Source organism: Tubulanus polymorphus, chromosome 2 (genome assembly GCF_964204645.1).
Source record: "Tubulanus polymorphus chromosome 2, tnTubPoly1.2, whole genome shotgun sequence".
NCBI classification, from domain to species: domain Eukaryota; kingdom Metazoa; phylum Nemertea; class Palaeonemertea; order Tubulaniformes; family Tubulanidae; genus Tubulanus; species Tubulanus polymorphus.
Genome location: NC_134026.1, coordinates 2,101,517 through 2,125,813, shown reverse-complemented (window position 1 = coordinate 2,125,813; position 24,297 = coordinate 2,101,517). Strand labels below are relative to the sequence as shown.

Sequence of the window (24,297 nt, the reverse complement as noted above, 5' to 3'; positions counted from 1 at the left end):
AATGTACCGAATAGACTGTCGTCGTCGAAAGGTTATAGTTGAACGCGTATAGCCCCGAGTAAGTGTATTATTGTAAGGTTATAACCGCGGATTTTCTTTTTTTATGAATTTTTAAGCACCTTATCAATACCAAATCCAGGCCAGCGACCCGACTGGCAGAATGTTGTATTATCGGAAACGCAAGCCGGATGCGAGATTCGGACGATGGACGATCGCAAAACACACGGGATTGATCAAATATTGGCCACTTCCGGTAGGTTGATAGCTCTTTTCAGACGACATTCGAGGGGCAGAAATATTTATCGCTTTCTGATGTGAGAATAAACGACAAGTTCACAAATCTCCGCATTCCACGTTGTTCGTTTTCTATTTCATTGCGCTCTGGGAAGAAGAAATTCTCGAAGGCAATATGATATATCTATGTATGATACCGAATACAAATGGAATCTTCATTTCCCCGATAGCACCATTACAATGCCATAAGATTGCGTGAATCTATATCGGATAGTGTGATTGAAGTAGATATATAAAAGACCATCATAGCCGTAATAAAAGGGCGAGGTTGGGTAGTTACAGAAGATTGGATGGAGAGGAAAATCGGAAATAACATACGCTAGAGCTATTCCCCTTGTAGGAATCTACGTCCAGGAACATCGATCATAGAAAAATTAGTATTACTGGCATACATCACTTTGGATCCTCTTGTTAGGGAAAACAATTGTCATCAATCATGTTTTATGCGCGTTTTCTGTTAGAGCCAATGAAATAGTTTGCTCATAAAAAGTATACGGAAGAAAATCGTGTGAATGATTTATTTTTCCAAGAGGACCCATTTGCTGTGTGGTAGATAAGAATATTTTTATTGATGTACGTTTTTAAGAAAGCCCTGCCTATTCAAGAGATCAATTTAAAAAAAAGGGATGAATTCAGTTTTCAGCGTATGTCTATACCGACCAATCCTTACATGAGCCACTTTTTAAGATTAAGCTTCGTCGAGTACTGATAATGAAGTTTGCTGAGATTAATATAAAATCCTTATCTAAGAAATAATAAATTTCGTCGAATGTTCCATTAGGGTCTGTCGTGATAATGAGATTCTATCCGTAGAGATCGATGTGGTACACGTAACACGATTGTTAAAAAACTCTGTGTGTTTTTGGCCCGAAATAAATCCACGTCGCGAAATAAATCGAAATGTTTTACTATATTTCTGGCGGTAATAGTTAATAACGATAGCTCGAATGAAATGGTAATTGCTCGAATTCCCTGGACGTGATTTTTACTGTGTGTACCAAACACAGATAAGCGCGCCAATTCCGCTCGATAATACGGATATAAAAACAATTACTCTTCTGTCGCGTTATTAGAAATATAAGTCTTCAGGCAGTCAATCATCTTGTATATGACGAACCTTTTAAGGCAGGTCAAATGACTGATATCGACGTATATATCTATGTTATTATTTATGTCCTATATTATGAGAATAGATAATTTTATTATCTCGGAGATGTTGTTGTATGTATGTAACGGTCACTTCAACTGACTCAAGTCCCGAAGTCCTATAATGATTTCGATATACAACCACTTTTTTCAAAGATGTGAATCTTTTATAGGACTTTCACGGCCATGATCAGCTTCATTTCACAGTGCACAGACGAACAGAACGGGATACGACGGGTATGCACACTAACGGTACAATGACGATAAAAGTCGTGCCGATCAACGATGCCCCGGTCACTTTCTTCAGCGTGAATGGGGTCAACTTGGCCACAGGAAACCAAACAATCATTGTGAGTATTATAGAATCAGATTCGCCAGATATCCGATTGTGATGCCCGGTAGAAATTGAAAATATAATCATATCGCGGTTTACAATTCACTTCTTAAATAGTGAACCCGAAATAAATTGGCACGCGTTTTGGATAATCTAGATGGGATCCATTACTCTGGAGATGGTTCGTTTTATTTCAATCGTGTTTGGTGCAGAAATAAGTAATCGACAATAAGCGTCCGTCGCATCGTATTCACCAGATACAGAAAGAGTTTTCTGGCCATTAATAGAAAAACCGACGTTCAATCGTTCATGCGTAATGCTGAAGAGCTATGATTGAAATAAAGCGAGTCGTCGTCCAATAATCTTTTGAGGACGTTTCTATTTAAATGAGCTCAGGCGTCACGTAATTCGACGAAAAGATTAATTGAAATTGGTAACAGATCGCGTTTCTAATCCATCTTTTCACACACGAACCGATGAGCGATATTCGAATGAATGCAGTCTTTAGTGTATACCGACCGGTGCTCTGAAAAAATGTTATCCGTAACGAAATGGCGAGTTTTAGACCTAATCATCCGTTAGCTTCTAGAAGTATTTATTCATCTAAGTCCAGATTCGTAATTTAGATTTAGAGCTAAACATTTAGATTCTTTAAGGTTTCACGGTCTAAGATAGATGTGATAATAGATATGCCTAGGTTTGTATGTACGGAACATTGTTTAAGTGATGATGACTGGTTCATCCCGTCCATAATATCAATTTCTCTCAATCAGCTGAACGGAGGCACATCAACACTCGTGTTGAGAACGTATGCAAACACATAACAGATAGATTAATGAAGGCACGACGAACAACGCGTCTATTTTAGCGATATAACGAGAGGATGTTCCATTAGAAATCAGATACCACTTTCGCGACAGAAAAGACACTCGGTACAACAGGAATATCATCGTCTCCTCCGCTGTCAATTATTTATCAATTAATAGATTTCGCGTGTTTGCGGTTGCGTGTCGATATTACTTATAGCGCCGCGTAATAACTCGGGTTCTTACTAGAGAAATTGAAGGCGAAATGAGACTTTTTTCGGATGATAAGCGCTTCGTGCGAGGAGATAATAGCAACGCATACGGTGCATATACACGACTACACATTCGTCGAAAAGTGAATTTTGAAACCCAACTCGACATTGAATATGGATATGAATAATTTTCGCTGAAACAGAAATTTTAAACCTGTGACATTTCCAGGTACTATACTAATCATAGACGGCAATGTGTGTGTCTGTCTGTGTTAATCCGATGGGGATTGTTGAAACTGATTTTCTTATTTCGCAAACTCACGGATGAAATTAGATATTGATGCATTGGCCGGGTAACGATCCTGTAAACCGTTGACTAATGGCTATACGAGATGTGTATATCATCGATACGTATTGGGCATCGGTCAAACTTATGTCATGTTCACTGTTTTCCGATATCAGTAGTCTGACTACTGAGTTCTGTAGGAGACTTTTCTAGATGTTGCTGATAAACGGTAAATCGATTTACCGCAAAATCTTTTCAGAAGATGATTTATGATTTTTATTTTATTTTACAGGTAAAAAGCGAGCAGAACTATGTTTCCAGTGCATATTCGGAATTTAAAGCGGTGATAGGAGCGTATGACATAGATCGCGACGATAGCCATCACGTCGTTTTACTGAAACGTCCAACGCACGGTTCCGTAACGTTTACGGAGTTGAACGTTGCGACGACATCGACGCAAACGCCGAAATGCCTTCCGCAACCATCGATTGAAATCAAACAGAGCGACGCTGAAATTCCCTGTAATTTAGAATTAACGTACGATAAAGACCGTTACAGTTGGTTTTTCAAACAGTTAACTTATAAACCTAATTACGGATTTTACGGGAATGATAGCTTTCGAGTGATAGTGAGGGATAGTGAGGGTACTCCGGCGTTCCCACGTGCGCTGACTGTGATAGTTGCTGTATTAAAAAACCCTTGCCAAAATAATGCTGTTTGTGCTGGTATGTTCGCTAAAAAGATAACCGAAAGTGTTTCTTTTTTTCTGAAAAAAAATATAGATGCTAATATACAAATTCTCAGGAAATTGGTATTCTTGTGTAATACACGTTTACGTATAAAGGAATTTGTGGCTTTTTATCATTTTCAATACAAACTCTCATAAAGCTTGATTGAATTTTACAGGAAACTGTGATAGTCTACTTAGAACTCGAGGTTTCGATAAATTTGGTTTTTCTTGCCGCTGTGCAGCGGGTTACGAAGGAAAATATTGCGAAACCAATACAAACGACTGCTTGCCAAATCCTTGCCAAGCTCCGTTCGTCTGTATCGATGAGATTAATAGCTATAGGTAAAAATTTGTCTCGACAAAATTCACGATAGTACAGTTAAGTGGAATCTCGTTATAACGATCTCGGATTTAACAATTCATCAGTTATTCTAAACTTAGAATTTCGTCCTAAAAAGGACAGTTTCAATAATTTAATAATTGATTTAACGAACTATCGGCTGTAACGAAAACAGATCATTCTGGTCCCATTGGTTTGTTGTATAGTAAGATTCCACTTTAGCGATTCATGTTGATTTGAGGGCGAAATTGTCTGTGCCTTTTACATTAACATCCAACTGTTGTTCTTTCAGGTGTCAATGTCCAAAACAGTATAAAGTATGCAAATCGATGTTTCCTCGGTGGCAGATGGCACTTATCACGTCTGCTGTGGGTTTACTTGTCGCCGGTATTACAGTCGTTATTATACTGTTAGCCAAACGACGTATGGAATCGTAAGTATATAAGCGACAATGAGACCACAGTTCTTCATTCTGCCTGAAATTAAGCTGCAAAAATTTCAGCATTCTAGGAATAGTTCCCGAAATATTAGCAAATTTCTTGTTGTTTGTTCTTTGCGTCCGCTAAGAATCGAGCTATTCGTGAATCAATTGAAATTCCGACGAGTTTGAAATCGATTAAAATCATTATATTGAAAATATTTGATGAAAATGTATTTGTTTTTAACGCATCGAAATTTTACACCAGTCTTAGTTATTGTTAACATTTATGAATGTAATTCTTTTGTTTATTGTCACTTCTAAATTAATGTCTTTTATAATTCAGAATGAGTAATTAAAGACTTCCGTATAAGGTTAGTGATTAGGTTAACACCTTAGCGTAGAAAATTATTTCATTCTAACCAATATATTCATATTTCTATCTTATTAATTCTAGAATATTTTTCATTCCCAGCAATATTTCTCATCCGCATTATATTGATATACTTTGATTCACTAAAATCACTGTCAAACATTAAGATAATTCACTTTCCTCTCACAATCAAAATTTGAATAGTTTTCACAATATATTATTGCATTCGCCGCGAATTTTCTTTCAAACAATGTTTTTCTTCAATACGTTCACAGTTTACTAACTATCAGAGTGATTTTAATCAATTATGCTTTGATGATCAGTGAGTTTTTTTGATTATGTAAAATACTGGTGTAGAATTTCGTGTTCACGTTTTTGATATGGATATCACTATGGAATACAGCAGCAGACACACATTAAAGTTAAAACTCGTAAATTCAAAGAAAAACGAACAGAAAAAATTGTTCGTCGTTTCAAAACAAATAGATGCATCACATAATTTTTGTGAAGTTTTGAAGAATGGCTTTTGTGAAATATTTTCAGGGGAGCATATTCGATAGGTATGCATCAAATGTTCCCGGTCGACAATCTATCTTCAAACAATACCAATAATAGCATACTCGATTATAACAGGCGTCGAGCAACTGCTTCCGAACTCGAACCGTACGTATATTTATATATACATTATTCATATCAATATCTACGCAATGATGAATACAAAACAAAAGCAATATGTTTGATTAGTTAGGATTCCCTGGGAACTTCAGAGGATACAAGATTGCCTGCGTGTCTTCTTTTGATGATGATAAGGCTGGCTTATGTCGACAAGCAACGCGACGCCTACCGATTCCTACCGACGCAACTGAGAGCAACCGCGATCGCAGCCCAGCTTATGTCGACTGCGCTTCGATTCGCAGCAACTGAGGCCGACTAGCGGGATATGAGATCCTCCCAGTTGCTTCCCTGCTTATGTCGGTTGCGATTACTAGCAACTGTAACGGCTCAAATGGTCACGTGATAAGCACTTTGAGAATAAATTTGAATCATTAGGAAATATATTTCTATTAGAAAAGCTATTTCTTTAAGACTTTGATCTTTCTGATTCTGCTTTGAAAACAACGTGCTAGCGACATCTATAAAGATGGCCGCTCACACCATAATTCTACCAATTTCGTTTCTAGACCTTCGGTCCAAGGTGCTGAAGGTTTGGTTTACGCTTTGAACTACTTGAATTTGAAAGGTGCTGAAGGTTTGGTTTACGCTTTGAACTACTTGAATTTGAAAGTTTATGACTAATTACGAATGACGCTAACTAGCGGTGATAATTTGTACTATGTATATGCGGTCTCTCATTGGCTGGAACCCCTGCGCTCAGTTCCGTCGCGTTTCATCATAGAAAACCCACAACAGAACGACTTAGATGAAATACCGTCCCAAATATGCAAAACTAAGATAAAAACGAGTTTTATTTAAAGAAAATTTAATGTCGAAGAGGACATTTCGGACTCTGACTACAAGCCACATTTAGGCTACCACGATTGATATTCTAACTCCACGCTATATTGAGTTGTTACTAAAGTGTCAGGTTGTTGTGTCGCCAAATGTTTTGGCGCCAAAACCTTGTCATGTGAGGTGTAAAGCAACGTGACTCCGTGGCGCAATGGTAGCGCGTCTGACTCCAGATCAGAAGGCTGCGTGTTCGAATCACGTCGGGGTCAAGTTTCTATTTTGCTCATTTTTATTTTGTAGAATGAACAGCTGCTGAACTATGAATTAATTATGCTGTGGGTGCGAAATCTAGAGAGAATAAAGAAGTCACGTCGAATAAAAAAAAACTTTAAAAAAAGAAAATTAACATTCGTGTGCTTTAAAGACCCTTACATATACATGTATGGACCCTGAACAAAATTTATTGAAACTTGATAACAAATACCAAAACTTTTCTTCTTCGATGTTAGCACTTTATATGAAATAGCAATTTTCTAAACGTCGTAGTTGAATAAAAAGACTTTGATTAAGTTTTAAGACTTGTATTCTATGGCATAAATAGATTTTCAGATTGATACATTTGATCATTGCATTTCCAAAGTGATATCGTGCGAACAATATCAGTAAATTCAGCGACTGATGAATATGGATATATTCATAAATCTCATAAATATTCCACATAACAATATCGGAAAAAATTTCTAATACATGTTTCATTACAACCACGTGGTGTGGATATTAGCAGGAAGTATATCATTCTATATAGTAAGACGAGTCTGAAGTTTCATGGTATTTTTGTGGAAATTATTATCACTCATTGAAAAAAATATTTCATATATTTCATCGCCGCTGATTTTGATTTATCTTATACCATCCAGATTAGACTAGCGCTGCTTTGATGAATCGGCCAGGATTATTCCTTCCAATCAGACAACCTTTAAAAACCTCAGTTTTAACAAAACGAACACGAAATGTATTACTCAAGCTGTATATCTCATATATATTTATCTCTATTTCTATCAATAAAATCTACTATAAACTGAATATTCGTTTATCTCTATCCGGTGTTTATATGAACTATACGTATACTGGTTATTATGAATACTGCTGTATGAACGATTCCCACGCATTTATCATTTAGAAACCGGCTGAAAAAAAATGAACTATTTTCCACGCGAAACGACGAATGTTATAATATAACCATGTGTCTGTTTAACATTTGAGTAAAAAAGAAATGCTTTTATCGCAATTAATCCTAGATCGCGATGAAATTTTAACACATCACCCTATATACCTGACACGCTGCTCGTGCGGCTGATAATAGTTCATTTTCATAATCTCTATCATAAATATCTATAGCGGGTCTCATTCCAATATTTCAGTAGTATCCGCTATTCTAACATTTCGATATCGCGATTTGGTCTGTTCGTCATATATCGGAGGCACGACTGGTGATTGTATATTCCGTTTGAATTTACTATGCTGATGAGTACTGTACAGTTTCTGATCGAACATCAGTTTCGGATTTGACGCCGTATTTCTGGTTTTATCTCGGTGCTGATTCGTGTTAGTGCTATTCTTACATATTTTATCGTATGACGAGCTTCCTTGTCGTTTTAGCATCGATGTCGGATCGTGATCGACTGGCCGGTATAAACACGCGTCATTATCGTCCACTAAATTATACTCGTCGAAAGATTTTTCTCGGGTTTTAAGAAGTGACTTTTCCTGGCCATCCTGTCCATTTCTTAAAGTCATCCTATAGGATCCTGGCAGTGATTTATTCCAGGGATTATTCTGTAACTTGGCATCAGACAACGTTACTGATGAGACACTCGGTCGAATCTGATCGTCGGTAAAACGAGTTTGTTTTTGAAAGTCTTTTGGCCAGGCGGGAATTTTTACGACACCGTCCTGAAACGAAGTCGGTCGACGAATGGGACGAATCTGCGATATATTAGGAATCAGATTTGACTGGTCGCTGTCGTTTTTCTTACGAAATAAAATGTTCTTGACCGTTTCTTCTTCCTGTTTTGATTGGGGACGACGACTATTATTGGATTGACTTGATACTCGTGAAAGACAGGTCTCGCGACCGCTGATTTCTGAGAAGGTCTCCATATCGCTATTAGCAGACGGTGAACGCGATGTGACCATCTTACCGGAGACTTCCATTCCAAAATCGAGGTCTGGTGTTTTTTTAAGTATTCCACGCATGTACTGTAATCTTGGCATATCACAGAAACTGATCTCCTTCATTCTTAACGACTTCGATACCGACGGAGTAAAATGTACTCGTTTCCGTTCAGAACGAGAATTCCACGATTTTGTTTGGTTATTACCGCGATTCACGTGTAGTGTTTCAGGTTTCAAACAGTCGCTCAAACTCGTTATTTCCTTATCGGAAATCTGAATCGCGTCGCAAGTTGCCAGAAACTTTTTATCGTCACTGCTACTTTTTCCAGGCACTTTTTGGTCATTATTTAGATTCCGGACTTCTATTAAACCGTCAAAGTTATACCGTTTAGCATCCTTACTAGTGATGGAACCTTTGCTCAGTCTGAGTCGGGTTTTGGCTCGAATTAGAGCCAAACGATCGACGTTCTCCTCGTCACTGGCGTATGATCGTGAACTACGATTCATCATCGTCCGATTCCTCGAATATTCCGGACTCGTAGAGAAGTTTAAACGATCGCCAAGCACAGATTTAGCAGCGTCGTTATTACTGCCCAGAAAGTCCTGTTCGTGATATAGATTAATTTTCCGGTAGCACTGTTGGTTTTTATTCATATCCACGCTGTCTCTAATATTCGTCTGTATCCGATTGATGTCACATCTCGACGTTCGACGAGGAAATGCATTAAAATCGCTGATATTCTGTTGATTTTCCTGTTCCACTTCGAACAGCGAATTCAGCGTCAATTTATGCGTCGAATCGACTTGACACAGAGATTTGTAACGACCAGCTCTACCCGCACTACCTGAACTATTGAAGTCGGTGATTTGGTCGCTTGACGGGTCGAAACTTCCGTTTTCGGCGCAAAACTCAACGTTACCGAAACTTCCGACTGCGTTCCGCGGACTGGAACAAGGTGAAGCTATCATCGTTGCTGTTCACATACGTAAGCGGTAACGGCATAAACCGCGTTATATACTGAACGCGCACCGAGTCTAACGCCGTCCTGTAAAATAAACATGATCAGTCAATAGACACATTGAAATACAGTAATAATAGTAATTGATTTTCAATGATTCTCTCATTTCGTCTCTGTCAACGTTAGGAGAGAATACAGATACGATTCATGCACGATACACGCTGATTCGGATATAGTCGATTCCTTCACATCTTTCGGTTTTATCAGCTACACTCGGTTCTATACACCACCAATACTAACTACTTTTAGTTCCAGTATTAAATGTTGACCACGACACCAACTGTACAGTTATTTAGTTGAATTTAGTTCATTCTTTCATAATTAACTCTCGCGACTCAAACATTTCAGGTTTCGGGTCCCGTGTCGGGATATCAGCCCAGAAATCCGGAATCGGGTCCCTTGTCGGGAGATCAGCCCTGAACTCCGGAATCGGGTCCCTTGTCGGGAAACGTTGCCAAAAAGGTCACAAATATACCCGATTGATATACCGTTATTATAATCTACTTCTACCAGACTCTTACCTGGGTTTTTTTTCTTACCAATATTCTAAATCGATCTTTAATGACATCGAGATGAAGTTGATGTGTCCGAACTCCGCACAAAGTTACCAAGGAAACAACACAAATACTGCTCACTTACGACATCGACGATCGCTAAGAAATTCATTTATACGCCTTGTTGGTTAAAGCAATTTTTCACGTCCAATACGTGATATTTACCGTTCTGCGGCGTAAGTTACTTCCAATAGACATTACTATTTACTTTCAGTTCGCTGGTGTTACACTTACGAATTAAAACTTTCTCATTCACCTTACACCCACGGTCTGAAGAAATATTACATTTCGTTTTCAAACGATAGCTTTCGCTCCTTCGACAATATGGAAATCGTCGGTTTGCTTTTCGCTTCGATATATGCAGACTATAAATCTTACACACGCTGACAGGATTATTATATCAATCCACATTTAAACACAAAAACTACATTAAAAAAAGAGGCCAGCATACTTTACATATTTATTCATTTCTAGGTCTTGTTTCTGAACGCCTCGAGAGCGCCGCATAAAATAAAACCGGTATTTATGACAGACGGTATAATGTACAGATTAACTTAAAAACTCTTCCTTTCGTTTGTTTTGGTAATGCGCCGATAAAGAAAGGCTGCGGGTATTTTTAGCAAGTTCTAGAGTCGTAGACGTTTATTTTCTTGAAGCCTTCTGAATTGATTAGACCATTTTATGGCTACAACCTTTTGTTCTTCGCGACTTTGAAAAACAGATAAAACACATCGACCGGAGCGTCTGTTGTGGAAACGTATGAACATAAGATGAGCCATAGATATTGAAAAAAGCTAAAAAGAATTAATGAAAAAGATTAAAAACTACATTTTAGTAGGTTTTTTTACCCTGTTTTATTCTGATTGCTTAGGTTGATGATATTTTGTTAATAGCACACATACATATTAGATTAACGCATGCATTTGTTTAAATTCTTAAGTTTTCACTTTTCATTTTTGAAAACAGTCGTTGTCTTCAAAGCTAGAGCGGGGATATCGAAAGTCTGCAAAAGAAACGAAGGAGTTATTGAGAAAACTGTTTGATTTGTGTTTGAATATGAAAAGAAGCGGAATCCTGCATATTTCAGAGGTTTTTGTTTTTAATTTTGAGAAATCAATATTTGGAATTTGATGCTATCTGATTGGTACGAATGTGAAAAGAATTTATGAATGACATAACATCGGAACGCCATAGATATCTCGATTTACAGTTTGTTCTTGCTTACCACATGCAGGTCATCATCCTTTATTTCATGAATCGTAGAAACAACGAAATCAAGACCTTCGACCTTTACTTCAGCTTTCAAAACACCACCTTCCATTTTCATCAAAGTCTGTAATCAATTCAACTTTAACTTTATTTGAAAAACTCAAGGTCACAATGTTAACAATAGAGTGGTAATATAAGCGAAATTAACTTTAAAAAAATATTAAATTCATTCACATTTATATTCTATCATCACAATTCATAACCGCGTCTACGATTCATTTTCTCTGAACTATATATTCTTGCATCATAGATTGTGCACAGACGTAGGTATTGTTATCTATTGTTAAGGTGTAATTAATTATAAGATACATATGCGATTAGTAAGATGTAATTATTACCTTGGCTTTGCGACCGTCTGGTGTGACGGTATCCGATTCGATGCCCAATTTAGCTTTATTTTCACGTATCAAAACGTGATCTTTACTTTCAATTCTGATCGTCAATTCATCGCCATCTTTACTAAATATCATTATCGGAATTGCTTCAATTATTTTTGTCTGCGTTTCCTTGGGAACTCCTGAAATACGTAACATACCCATCTTAACAACAGTGATTAAAAGCTTTATTCATATGTTAATTCTTAAGAAGTTAAAATTTTCTTTTTGGTTGTTTTCTTTTTTATTTTGTCTACTCATTTTTGCTTAAAGCCATAACAATCAGATTTAATACGCTGGTTCAGTTCCTGATCACACAGATATAAAACTTATATTGTCGCGCATTCGTGCATTTTTCGCTAAATACCGTTATTATTCTCGCGCGTTGATCTTAGATTCTATACCCATACCGCTGTTAAAGATTAATGTAACCCGATAGCAGGCTGAAAATGAGATTTTAATGACAAATGCTACTTAATACCACTCACCTGCCGCATCAAGAAATGTATGTTCACTTTTATCAGATAGTTCATGGTGATAAACCCAAGTTTTACCGATAAATACATCCATATTTGTTCACTCTGCTCGCTTTGTCTGGGTTTTTGGCACGGCGACTTTTACACGACGACTGGATGTGGTTAACTGCGTATTTCTAATTAACTATATATACTAGTAATCTCATGGGCGGAGAAATTTTCTGGATTAAGCGTCATTACTAAATGCGATTATGACTCGTTGATGGTTTCACCCGACCCTGGAATATGCCACATATGGATATAGAATAATTTGAGCGCATACACAGTCGACTGTGGTTAATTACATCTTGCGTCGTTTTGTTCGAGTTAAATTACACAAATATCATGAATTTATCCTCGCATTGTCGAGAATAATTAGAAATTGTAAAAAGTATTTTTTTATGAAGATGCTAATGTAAATTGTATTTACCAATGCATGTCCACGGAAAGAACAGAAGAACAGCGTTTCTCCAATTTCAAGTGTGCATCATTCGCATTTGAAAACTGGATTGTAGCCGACATTTTTATTCTTGAGACGCGAGACTTCACCCATTGATAAAGAATTAAAATTTGAAGGATCATACGAAATTCCGAGAATTGAAGACAAACTTTCATACGCTAAAGCGAAAAAAATGAAGAATTTCGCCAGATTTTCATATTTTAGTATTTATTGCTTTTATGATGACAACGTTGAAACGGTTCGACTATTCATATTGGCACTGGTGTCCACATCCTGTGAATACACACGCCATTCCAGAATCGCATTCAGAATCGTCGAAACATTCGTCATAACATGGACCACGTTTTGCTGGAAAAAAAAAATCAACAGTCTGGGTCTGGTGCGTTCTGCTATTTCTGCTCGTACGTTTATCTAGTTAGCTTATTCTCTCCCGGGAGAAGACGAAACAAAACAGACCATTAAAACGACAAAATACATACAGAGAATTACATTAACGCTGAGTACTCTTCCTTCGGCAACAAAATGAATGATGTTTAAAAACAATCTAGGGCCAGTTGCTCAAAAGTTGGTAGTGAATAGTTGACATAGTGACGATTAAAAGTTCTGCGTTACTTTGGTATCTATCCTCTGGTTATCTTTTAACAAACTTTGACCAACTGGCCCCCTGTGAAACGACATCGTTTCAATGAATTTCATCATTGTACTCTTTTATGCTGATAGGATATTTTATATTTCTAAATCGTTTATTCCCATTACTTCGAACCCTTTTCCGTATAAGACCTGGTATAATTATCACCGAATCCAAATGGTAAGAAAACTTACATTCATGGAGCGTAGTTTCTGAATCTACATTGATGGCTATAAAAACGAAGAGAAAATTCATGCAAAGTATCAATGTCGTAATTTTTTTCTAATTTATTCATTATTTATTTTTTCATTATTTATGATATACTGCAATAATTGATAAAAACAAATTTAACTCTAGAAAGAAAAGTTAGACGAGCCTAGAAACAAATAATAAACCCACGTAGAGCTATACCAACTACGTATATTTATGAGCATCTGTATCTAATATCTATTATTGAACAGCTCCTAACGGCGAAACTGGCTTCGATCCTAACTCATGTAGTCGTAGTTATAAACTCAATTTGAACTTACAATTAGCCTCGACGATTGCGGCAACCAATACCTATATTAATTATACAAACATTTGTTCGTATGACGAAGTTGTTACATCCATACAACGATTTATTGGTACAAGATATTTTGACAACAAATATTTCTATAGATTTATCGCTACGGATTATTTTTCACCTCACGTTCGTGACTTACCACTGATAGAAGAACGAGACACAAATACTTGGACATGCTGATTTGTAATGAATCGATCGGATTGTACTCTGAATATTTATAACATTACTTACATACTGATAAGACTTAGAATCTAATCGATCCAGATAATTAGTTAATTGGTTTGCCGTCAATTACAATTTATTTCTATTGAAGTTCGTGGTGAATTTAACAGGTGATTTGAAAATTCATATAACAAATGCATATTTTATCAATGAATGAAAATTGTAACATGGCGGGAAAGGACTGATTAGTTTTTTTAAGGTATAGCTGCTGGAGCTGGGTGATGTTGTTGAGTAGCGGCTTGTATATTCCGTCGTATTTCGCTAATGATATGAGTCAAATCGAGAATAAACTGTTTGATTTTGTTCAGTTGTTCAGTCGTATCTTCGATCGTCGATTCGCTCTCTCGGTGGTGATGGTGCAAAACGAGTTGGTACAAATTATGGGTGGCCATCTTAATTCTACCGAGAACGAGAGTTTTGTGCGCGGCGGTATTTTTGATATGGGTCCATTTCGATTCCCATTTAACGGCTCGACTCTCCGCCTTGTCTAGTCGTGTTTGCAGTGCAGCTAACTCGTTGTTATAATTCAAAATCTCGTTATTCACTTCCTCCATATCGGTCTTAAATTCCTGTCTTTCGGTTTCGATAGCTTCTTGGTTTTTTATTTCTTTTTCCATGAGATCTTTATGAGTGACGGTCAGCGTATCATATCGCGCGATAACTTCCCTGATTTCGTGGAATTCTTCGGTCGTTTCTATCATTCTGTCCATATATTGTTGGAAGATTGCGTTTGCATTTAGCGTTTGTAGAAGATCGTCTTTCTCTTTAACGAGCTCACTAATCGAATCTTTTAACCTCGTTATCTCATTTACTTTGCTACGTTTTAAATCTTTTTCGTCGTCCGCCTTTTTGACAGCGCGCGCACGTTTGGAATCGTTTTCTTTCAAAAACTTATCAAATTTCAAGAGTGATTCTTTTAATAAGAATTCCTTCCTTTCGAGTTCTTCTCGGCGCTGTCCTAAGCTTTCCATTTTCATCTGAAACTCTTCTTGTTGTGTTTTTAATGCTTGTTCAACTTCCGCCATTTCCCTTCTCTTCTCTAACAGTTTCGTTGCCGCCGTCAAATTGTCATCGTCTCTCTCTGGCATTTTTACCAGAAGACGGTCTTCGAACGTCGTTCGAAAGTAATCCTCGAGGCTTATATTCATTTTGTTTTTATCCATGTTGCTGACCTTCCCCGATCATACGACAAAATGAAATCCCTTAAATGCAAGAACGCAACGGTATTAATTGTTGAAACCAGCAGACGACTCTCTCTCATTCGTATCGCTCCCGCGCAATATATTTGGGAAACTTGTCGAGTCGGCGTGCTCGTGTAGACAGCAAAAAATCAAGATGCAAGAACTAAATTGAAAACAATTTCCTACATAATTTGCGTAACGTTCGTCGCAATTTACGACGTTCGTTCCATCGATCATTATAAACGACAATCGATGAATTCCACGGTAATTCTTAACTATCTTAATGACAGTATTAGATATTGCACATTCTCCTAATGCTTTCGAGACAGAAATCTCCTCTTCCGTCTTATCTACACTTTTATACGAAAACTGCTCATAGCGTTACCGCGGTGTCGACGCTTTCGTTTTCGCTGCCAGATTTTCTAATCGACGACTTTGACGAGGATAGCGACATCGATACAGTCGGAACGGTGTCACCTTGGTACTTCAACGAACTACTTCCGCGAAGAAGTCTTTTACGAACAGCCGCCGGACAGATGACTTTCGCCAAGTCTCTGCGGAACTGGGAACTGCTGAGGCTGTATATGAACCCGTTAATGATGAAGTTCAGATCGAGAATTGTATGCGAGAGGAAATACAGAATAAGTAACGCGTGTTGTGATGATTCGCAGCTGTTCGTGTAACTATCCATTGCGTCGTTCCAAGTTGAATATTTCAGAGTTAGAAGGAATGAGAGATTATACGGACCGGTGAACAAAAGAAACGCTACCGATACTATAACTACCATAATAGTAACTCGATTTCCTGCCGAGTTTGTGGATTGGTGCTGCGTCATTTTAGCTTGAATTCGTCTTGAACGACGCACGGTCAAGGCCATTATAGTATTGAGAATTGTGATAATAACGAACGGCACATACGACTCGAAAGACCTGAAGAGAATCTCGAAAATGTACAAAAATGTCATAGATGCATTTACCATGTTACAGTTAGTGTGTCCGTCGCGTGTAAGTTCCACGCCGTACACCCAAAACGCGATGCTGTCCAAAAATATCAGAATCGTTGTACTCAACGCAATTTGCTTCTTAGCTCGACGCACTGTGCAAAGTCGGTGAGCTTTCAGCGGTTGCGTAACCGCTATCGTCCTATCCATAGTCATCAAAACCAGATACCATGCAGAAAGTGCAGCCGAAAGATGCTCGACAAATCCGCTTAACTTGCATTGCGCAATGTCGGCCTGGTGCTTATTCAAATTCAGTAGAAATATCGTCGATTTCGTCGTTAAAGCGAACAAGTCAGCAACGGCCAGAGACGCCATGAAAAAATGCGCCGGACTCTTTTTGGCGCGGCTGAAACTGCCGATAAACGCCAACATGTTGCTTATTACACCCAATGGAAATAATAAGTACAACGATTTTTTGAATACGAACAAAATGTTGTTGATATGGTATCCAGGGATCATCTTGAAAAAGCAAGGAATCGTAAAATTCCCCGGTATTGCGTCAGTAGCCATTGTTTGGGTTCACCTGAAAATAGGTAAATGAACCGGTAAATGACCCATGTAAATACGAAATCAAAGCGATTCTATAAAGAATTAGGTATCTTTTAAGAAAAAACGATGCACATTTCATTTATAAAAAAATAGAAAGTAACAAAAATTAGATTATTAGCATTCACAACGAAACTTAGCGCACTTACTTTTTTAGAGATAAATCTTTCGAATTCCAAATTGTGCAAGAATGTGACGTTTCGTGTTGCGTGCAGCGACAAATTGTCAACTGAATGTCTTTCAGGTAACGCCTGCGTTTTTCCCAGAATATACCGGAAGTGACGTCAGAGTGACTATAAACCATCGTTTGTGCGCTTCCGGTCGTGATTTTCGTTCCGGCATGAATTTTTATGAGAGCTGATTGTTTGTATGTATGAACACGTCGACAAAACTCGGACGGGAGAACATTCCTTTTTTTTAATTGCCATCTAGGAATTGAACGACGAAACTTTAATGAACTACAATTCATTACGTATGGGGAAAATCCACCAGACACTGCAGACGTATATTCTGGACAGGGTTCTGGAAGTTTGATTTCAATTTAATTTCCGAATGAAACATTATCGCATTTCAAACTAATCACTTACATTGTGGTTTTGCTTTTCGATACCGTTTTTCATTTTCTGCCACTTGAATCATTGATAACGTCACACACGTATGGACTGAGACGTGATTTTTGCTATTTTTGTCTGGTCTGTTTATTACCTGATTGTAACCCAGGTTGCAGACACGCCATGAGTAGTTTTATGATTCGGTGATTTTCCTAGCGATCAATCATCGCTTCAGGGATGGGAATTCAACAAAACAGAACGAAACAGATTCTGTAAGTTTTGACACAACCGGGAAAAATTTAGTGATTATTCTAAAACGTTTAAATCATACAAAATCCCCTCGGATGTTTGAACGGATGCTGCAAGTGGCACGGAGAGTTTCTTTGACTCTCCCCTCCAGAGACTACTCTCCCCTCCAGAGACCACTCTCCCCTCCAGAAACTACTCTCCCCTCCAGGGACAACTCTCCCCTCCAAGGAGATCTTAGATAAATGAATTAGATGTAAAACTCAATTTACAGAAATAATGATTTGCAGCAAAGCAACAAATCACTCCGTGACCTTTTGAAGCGCTATCCAACGTTATTTCTCATTAAAGCTCAGCGTATGAATCCTGAGTGATTATTCCGTATCCTTCGTGATAAACTACATCAAATAGATCTAGTCGCCCACATCCGGCGTTAGCAAAGTGGCAACATCAATGCATTCGACGCTTTTTTCTACGCGCGAGCACTGCGGTTCATTTCGGGTACTTCTTTGGCAAAAAAACTACACTAATTATTTTTTTGCTCGTAAGCCTTCGCGCCGATATGTGGCCTTTTTTTCTCATTTTCCATCAATATGCTACTAGCCTCGTTATCTAAATCGAATTGATGTTCAAATAATTTCAGATCTTTAACGGGTAATAGGAAACTTCGCGATTGTTCTGCGGTATTTGAAAGAATCGACTGCGGTAAACGAAGGCAATTATTCCTCACGAAGACAGGCGCAGATTCTATTACATTCGACTCCTCAATTACTTACTAATAGAAAGCGAGCTGCAATTAATCTAAAGCTAGAGTGATGCGCAATTAAATGAAATGATGTTCTTCCTGTTTGTCTTGCGAGGATAATTGGTACATATTGGGTGTACCCGGAATCTGAGATTGGGTTTGATTGTCGCATTTTCCTCAAAACGATCGAATTGAAAGCCCGGAAATCACCGCCCCAAGTCGATAAATCTCCACTAAACGACCGCTCTGGCTGTATACCTGCACTGGTAGCGTCAATCAGAACGACATCAGTATACACTCATCCTCGTAGATTACGACTCAAAAATATCCACGAAACGAAATGTTCGCCGGATTTGGTAATATTCTGCACTTCAAATCTATTTATCTATTACACCATTAGATAACATAAACGTGATAACCTTTACACAATCCATTCAGAAAAAGAAGTAGAATTACGTAATTGTCTAATAGTCGTTTCGATAATAGGGGTAGAAAAATACGCCGCTTCGTCCTCCATCGACAGGGATTCGAACCTGATGACATCGCGAAACTCGGCACGACACACGGCTGCCTGATTAGTCGAAGAGTGCATAGCTGCGCGTTAAAAAATGATAGATTCGTTGATTTAAAAAAATAACCTGATTTTTTATCAGCGTCTATGGAAAAGAGTTAAAAATACTGACGAAGCCAGTTTCGTAGATAATTGTACGTAAGCCTATTTTTTAAAACCACCAGTTCTTTCTGATTACGATATATCAGAGAAAATTGAATTACGTAATACCAATATATCAATGTGTCATTCATGTCGATGTGAATACTAAATGGTAATTCTGTGTATATCGCCAGACATTTTCCGGTTTTTTTTTTCTATAAATCTATTAGATTTTGGAGAAGTAGTTCACTCTATATTTCCCTCACAGTATAACGTCATATTTTACCGCGTCCACATGAATCGCACCTAATCTTAATGACAACCGTAAACGTGATGAAATGAGTTTATCGATAACATCAGCCTGTATGGACATATCTCCGTGGTTTCATGTGGCTGGTGGCCTCACGAATTACACTTAAAATTGTGGGGTTAAGTCAATATTTCTAGCCGACAATAATGCGTTTCTTCATGGCTAATTAGTAGTGTGTTTGCCCGTTCACAGCACGTTCATAAATTAGTTTCTATCTAAAGTGATTTTTCTATCTTGCTCCCCGGTGACATTACCCGGCGGCTCTTGCACAGTTACTCTTACGGATAGCGACCATGACTTTGCGCGGTGAACTCACTAACATTCGTGTTAATTACCTGACGCTGTGTTCGATATGTCGCGATATGGTCCGATCAAAATAGATCTAATTTAATTGGATAGATCTGTAATCCCATGCAGTTTTTTAAACGCGTAGTTCTAATATTCAACATCAAGGTGTGCCAAACGACAGACACCATGAAGTTTTCCAACTTTTCACAGTTGATTTTGTGGTGTCTTATTTTGTTTTGTGAACTGGATATTTCATATACGTCAGATTTCGTATTCAATTTGGCTTTAAAGCGGACTAAAATCAAATGGTCATCGAATGCGGATATACTTCGATATATACCGAACATCGGTCGTTTAGAATGTGCTAGAAGCTGTCTGTATGATTTCCCGACTGTTTGCGTTGGTTTCGTCTATGGTACTGAGTGGTTTGACCCTGATATACAATGTGCTCTTTTGGATTCTGCCAGATTGAAATTAAGCAATCAAGCGTTTGTTCGCGAAGATATGAATGTCTTTGTCAGAGGTGCGTAATTTGAATTAATTCAATATTTCATATACATCTTCTTTATTTCTTTTAATATGTGATTTTTATCACGGATATATTGAATAAATCCCTTCAAAAACTCTTCGTCCGAAACTTCTTGGTACTAAGCATTTTCGAACGGAAAAAACTCTACAATCACATTTAACCCCAATTTAAAACGGAATGATAAACCCTGTTCTCTGGCTGGATTTTCCATCATTTATTTTTTGAATTTGAATACACTGTGTGAAAATGAGATGTGAAATTATTAGATTGAATACATTGAGAAGTGATTGATTGAAACCGTAATTTCCATATCATCGACCGATCGCTATTGGAGACATTGCGAACCGATACTTCATACCGGGTGATTTATCAAATACCGATAACTAATGGCGACAATTAGGATTTATTCGATTTGGAACATGTAAAAATTATAGTCGATGAGATCAAATAATTCCTCCAGCGAGCAATCATGCGCAATCTCTAGTTTCGCCATATACGTAGGTAAATTTTTGGTTATTCTGTGCAAAGCAGATATTTGGTAGTAAATATTTGAGACAGTTATGTAATAGTAGCAAAGGGAAACTACACTTTTCAATGAAACAGTGGGTGGAATGATGTTTAGTTCGTATGTTCACAGATTTGAGTGCACATGAATATGATAATTGAGAATTTTGATCTTGAAATAGGGATTGACCCTGTTATTTATTTGATTGGTAGATTTCGTTTGATTTTTTGATTTGATATCCCTTACAGATCCACCACCCCTGCCAGGAACGAAACAGGTGGTTTGATTTATGAAATCGGCAATCGAAGTACAGATATAGTTGTGTAATCGGCGGTCGAGTTAATAGAATTTTTTGTTTAAATCGAAGTACACAATTGGGAAAATTCTAGTTATGCCGTCGTCACTCATTACTATATTGAACCATATTAAAGGAAATTCTTTTCGGAAATGTCGAATTAATTGTGGAAATTTCACAATTATTTTCTATTTCAGCTGATCACCATAAACCAGAAAATATAGGATATCAAAAATACACCGGGGTCAATGACAAATGTTATTATTTCGTGAGTCGGTATCGTCTGACTTGGAAAGATGCAGTTGGTCGCTGCAACGACTTAGGAGGAATTCTCGCCGAACCGAGAACTAATGCTGAAATCAATGCTTTAAAACAGAAAATCGTAGACGAAGGATCGGGTAAGTAAACTGAGTGTGGAGAATGATTGAACGGTTGGTTCCTCTCGGCCAATCGTTATATATATGATAAATAGTTAAAATATCAAATAAAAACCAAGCAACAAAGATAACAAAAATTGAGATTTTGGATAACAACATTCATTTCACAATATTCCATATCAAAAGGTTTAATGTAATTGGTGGGAACAAATCCGACTCTGAACGAATTTGGGCGAATAATCATAATTTGTAAAAAATCTCAGCCGTACATTGATTTCATAGTGATTTCACCTTAAACTTATCAATTAATTTACTGAGCAATTGAAGCAATATAGGGTCACCTTATACGTATTTGATTGCCACTTAAACACAGAATGAATTCTGCAGGAAGATAAGACGCTAACATGATGATTTCTGTAATAGTAAATGTAACGATGACCAAACGAACTAGCGTATCTCGCAGACAGAACATTGAAGGCGCTAAGGCAAATAATTGATACCTTTTCTCTTTCTGCTGAGCTTAAAAGTTGACCCGGTCGGCCGCCTATCTACATTGTACATTACTTTTTTTTTAAATCATGATCAAGCTAACCATTACAGACCCGGCAGCTATCGAAATGAACTGATTACAAATTGTATTTCGGTTTGCAAAATGACCCAGCTACGGAAGAACATTGCGGCCATATGGAAATTTCAGCTTTAAAAGTAGAAATTTCGATTTAATGAAGTTTTCATATGGCCGCAATGCTATTCCATGCCCCGCCGAAGGAGAAACAAGGGTATCCTATTTTTAGCATGAACAATACATGTTCTTGTTTTTCAGGTAAAACATGGATAGGCCTCGGCTACAATAATAGTGCATGGCGCTGGGTAGAGACAGGTATGGTAGCTACGGGTCTGAAGTGGTGCCCGGGGTCGAGGACGGGAAGTCACGTATGTGCAGCGATTCCTTGCGACGATTTGTCTCATTCGGATGCGTATTTTTTCGAGACCGGATGCAGCATTCGATTGGGTATAATATGCCAGGTGGACTGTTAACGTACAAAACTCTACAAGCAACTAATCAATCTACTTTTACTACATTACATCATAGAATCACACGCACTGGGCTTTACTAAGAGAACTGACTCATTTTACATTTGTAAATTACAATAACATGAAACGAATAATTATTATCGAACCATCAAATATTCATAATCTGATAAAGTTATTGATCAATGTCCAACTCCGGTAAACTGAGCACAGTGAATAAATTGTGATAGAATATCAAATTGTAAAGTACTACTGGACACTGGTCTGCGAAATATATACATTTGACGGTTTTACGTAACACATTTCGCCCTATTAAGCGATTTCTTCTAATTGGATTTCCTCTGACAGTTTAATCGGACGAGTTTTATTCTTTTTTCCGGCATGTCGTAGATTGTAGCACAGTAAACGATAACTTTTCATCAAATTGCTGGCGTCTAATGCGATTATACTCATCAATATAGCGACTATTATGATAATGGCAACTGTTCCGATGGCTGCCGCTAGTTCGGCTTCTACAGGTTCATGTTTATACTTTCTTATCACGATGGCATTTTCTGAAAGATGAATGGTGATTTTATAATTCAACACGAAATGATGAAAATGATAAACTGCTCACTCGGTGTCACGGATATCCTACCGATGCAAAGTGCGACATTCGGTTTCCAGTTGGCATCCGACCCACATTGAACAACACGTTGTCTGGTGTCGTCTGGCAGCGAGAATCCATCATCTACACATTCAACCATCAAACGACTTCTGAATTCAAAAGTGTCGTCCAGTGGCGTCAGTTTTGGTAATCGCGAGTCGAGAATAGTTTTGTTCAATAATTTGCGTTTACGCTCAAGTATTTCATCTACGCTTGGGCAAACTTTAGCTTTAATCAAAATGTAACCAAAAAAAATGTAACCTCTAGAAATGCGCAAAATATCGAAAAATGACATGCTATGACAAAGCGTTCGTTATATTAGCAAATGGCATATTATTGAACCATATCTATTTTGATACTTACGAACACAAGATTGATTCAGGTAGAAATTCCCAGTGCTCCATCGGCCAGGATAATAAAGTGAACAAATAGCCCATGTTCGTTCACCTCCACCCGGAAACACGTGACCTGCAGGGCATACGTATTCGGCAGTCCAGTTAACCGGATAACTATCTCTGCCTGGTATAATGTTCGTGAATGTGGTACCGGTAATATTTCTTGGAGGAGGGCATGAAATGTCTGTAAGGGAAATAGCAATCTGATGTTTCATTAAGCGAGTAGGTGAAATTGTTAGAATTTCAATCAATGCGCGGGAAGAAGTCAAGTTTCTGTGATTCTTCATCGTACATTCGTTTGTTTATATACATTCAAACTGGGTTAAATGGTCATAGGGGGAACTACTATCGACGACTTAAGAATGTGATACCTTATCTGATGACAAGTTAGAGAAGTTCGGCTGTATAAATATGTTACCTTCGCAGCCTCCCGGCAATGAAGTGTTCCAATGTCCATAGTTATCGCAATAAAGATAAACTAGTAATTCTTTTGTTACAAACCATCTATTCGGTCCACACGAACACGTTTCGATTACTGGAGGTGTAGGAGACGGATCCTTTCCACTACAACGTGCACTAACTGGTCTTTTGAAAGCGGGACATCGGGACACTGTAGAATTTGGATAGAATATCTCAACATATCATCATCAACAAAACGTAAATGAAGTTGTATATTCAAGTAATAGCATTCCCATGCAGCAAACGACAAATCGTAAGATCTAAAATATACATTAAATCGTTTCGCCAAAGCATCATGAAAATTACTTAACTTACGCCGACAGTAATCAGTTATGTTTTTCGCCCATTTTCCATTATGACCGCAGGAAATA

General features: G+C 37.8%; 4 protein-coding genes and 1 non-coding gene across 6 annotated transcripts; 2 read left to right on the top strand and 3 right to left on the bottom strand.

Annotated features, from left to right (window-relative positions):
• The first annotated feature begins 1,670 nt into the window (after positions 1-1,670).
• Positions 1,671-22,612, top strand: LOC141900303 (uncharacterized). 2 transcript variants are annotated; one of them, XM_074787130.1, is made up of 7 exons: positions 1,671-1,790; positions 3,371-3,803; positions 3,985-4,150; positions 4,441-4,581; positions 4,913-4,940; positions 21,215-21,415; positions 22,218-22,612. In XM_074787130.1, exons 1-5 carry the CDS (start codon positions 1,680-1,682, stop codon positions 4,923-4,925), a joined length of 864 nt encoding a protein of 287 aa, XP_074643231.1. In that variant the 5' UTR covers positions 1,671-1,679; the 3' UTR covers positions 4,926-4,940; positions 21,215-21,415; positions 22,218-22,612. The 2 variants fall into 2 exon arrangements, with proteins under 2 accessions (XP_074643231.1, XP_074643230.1); XM_074787129.1 differs by lacking the exons at positions 21,215-21,415; positions 22,218-22,612 and adding exons at positions 5,483-5,602; positions 6,689-7,034.
• Positions 6,586-6,657, top strand: Trnaw-cca (transfer RNA tryptophan (anticodon CCA)). Its single transcript has one exon. It is a non-coding gene; the product is annotated as a tRNA-Trp (tRNA).
• On the bottom strand, positions 11,002-12,411 carry LOC141900726 (fatty acid-binding protein, adipocyte-like). The gene is made up of 4 exons (XM_074787745.1): positions 12,268-12,411; positions 11,744-11,922; positions 11,362-11,469; positions 11,002-11,139 (listed from the first exon to the last, which is right to left on the bottom strand). Exons 1-4 carry the CDS (start codon positions 12,347-12,349, stop codon positions 11,080-11,082), a joined length of 429 nt encoding a protein of 142 aa, XP_074643846.1. The 5' UTR covers positions 12,350-12,411; the 3' UTR covers positions 11,002-11,079.
• Positions 14,364-15,317, bottom strand: LOC141898217 (coiled-coil domain-containing protein 42 homolog). Its single transcript, XM_074784030.1, has one exon. The coding sequence runs from the start codon at positions 15,315-15,317 to the stop codon at positions 14,364-14,366; it is 954 nt and encodes a 317-aa protein (XP_074640131.1).
• Positions 15,724-16,722, bottom strand: LOC141898216 (delta-type opioid receptor-like). Its single transcript, XM_074784029.1, has one exon. The coding sequence runs from the start codon at positions 16,720-16,722 to the stop codon at positions 15,724-15,726; it is 999 nt and encodes a 332-aa protein (XP_074640130.1).
• Positions 22,613-24,297: the final 1,685 nt, after the last annotated feature.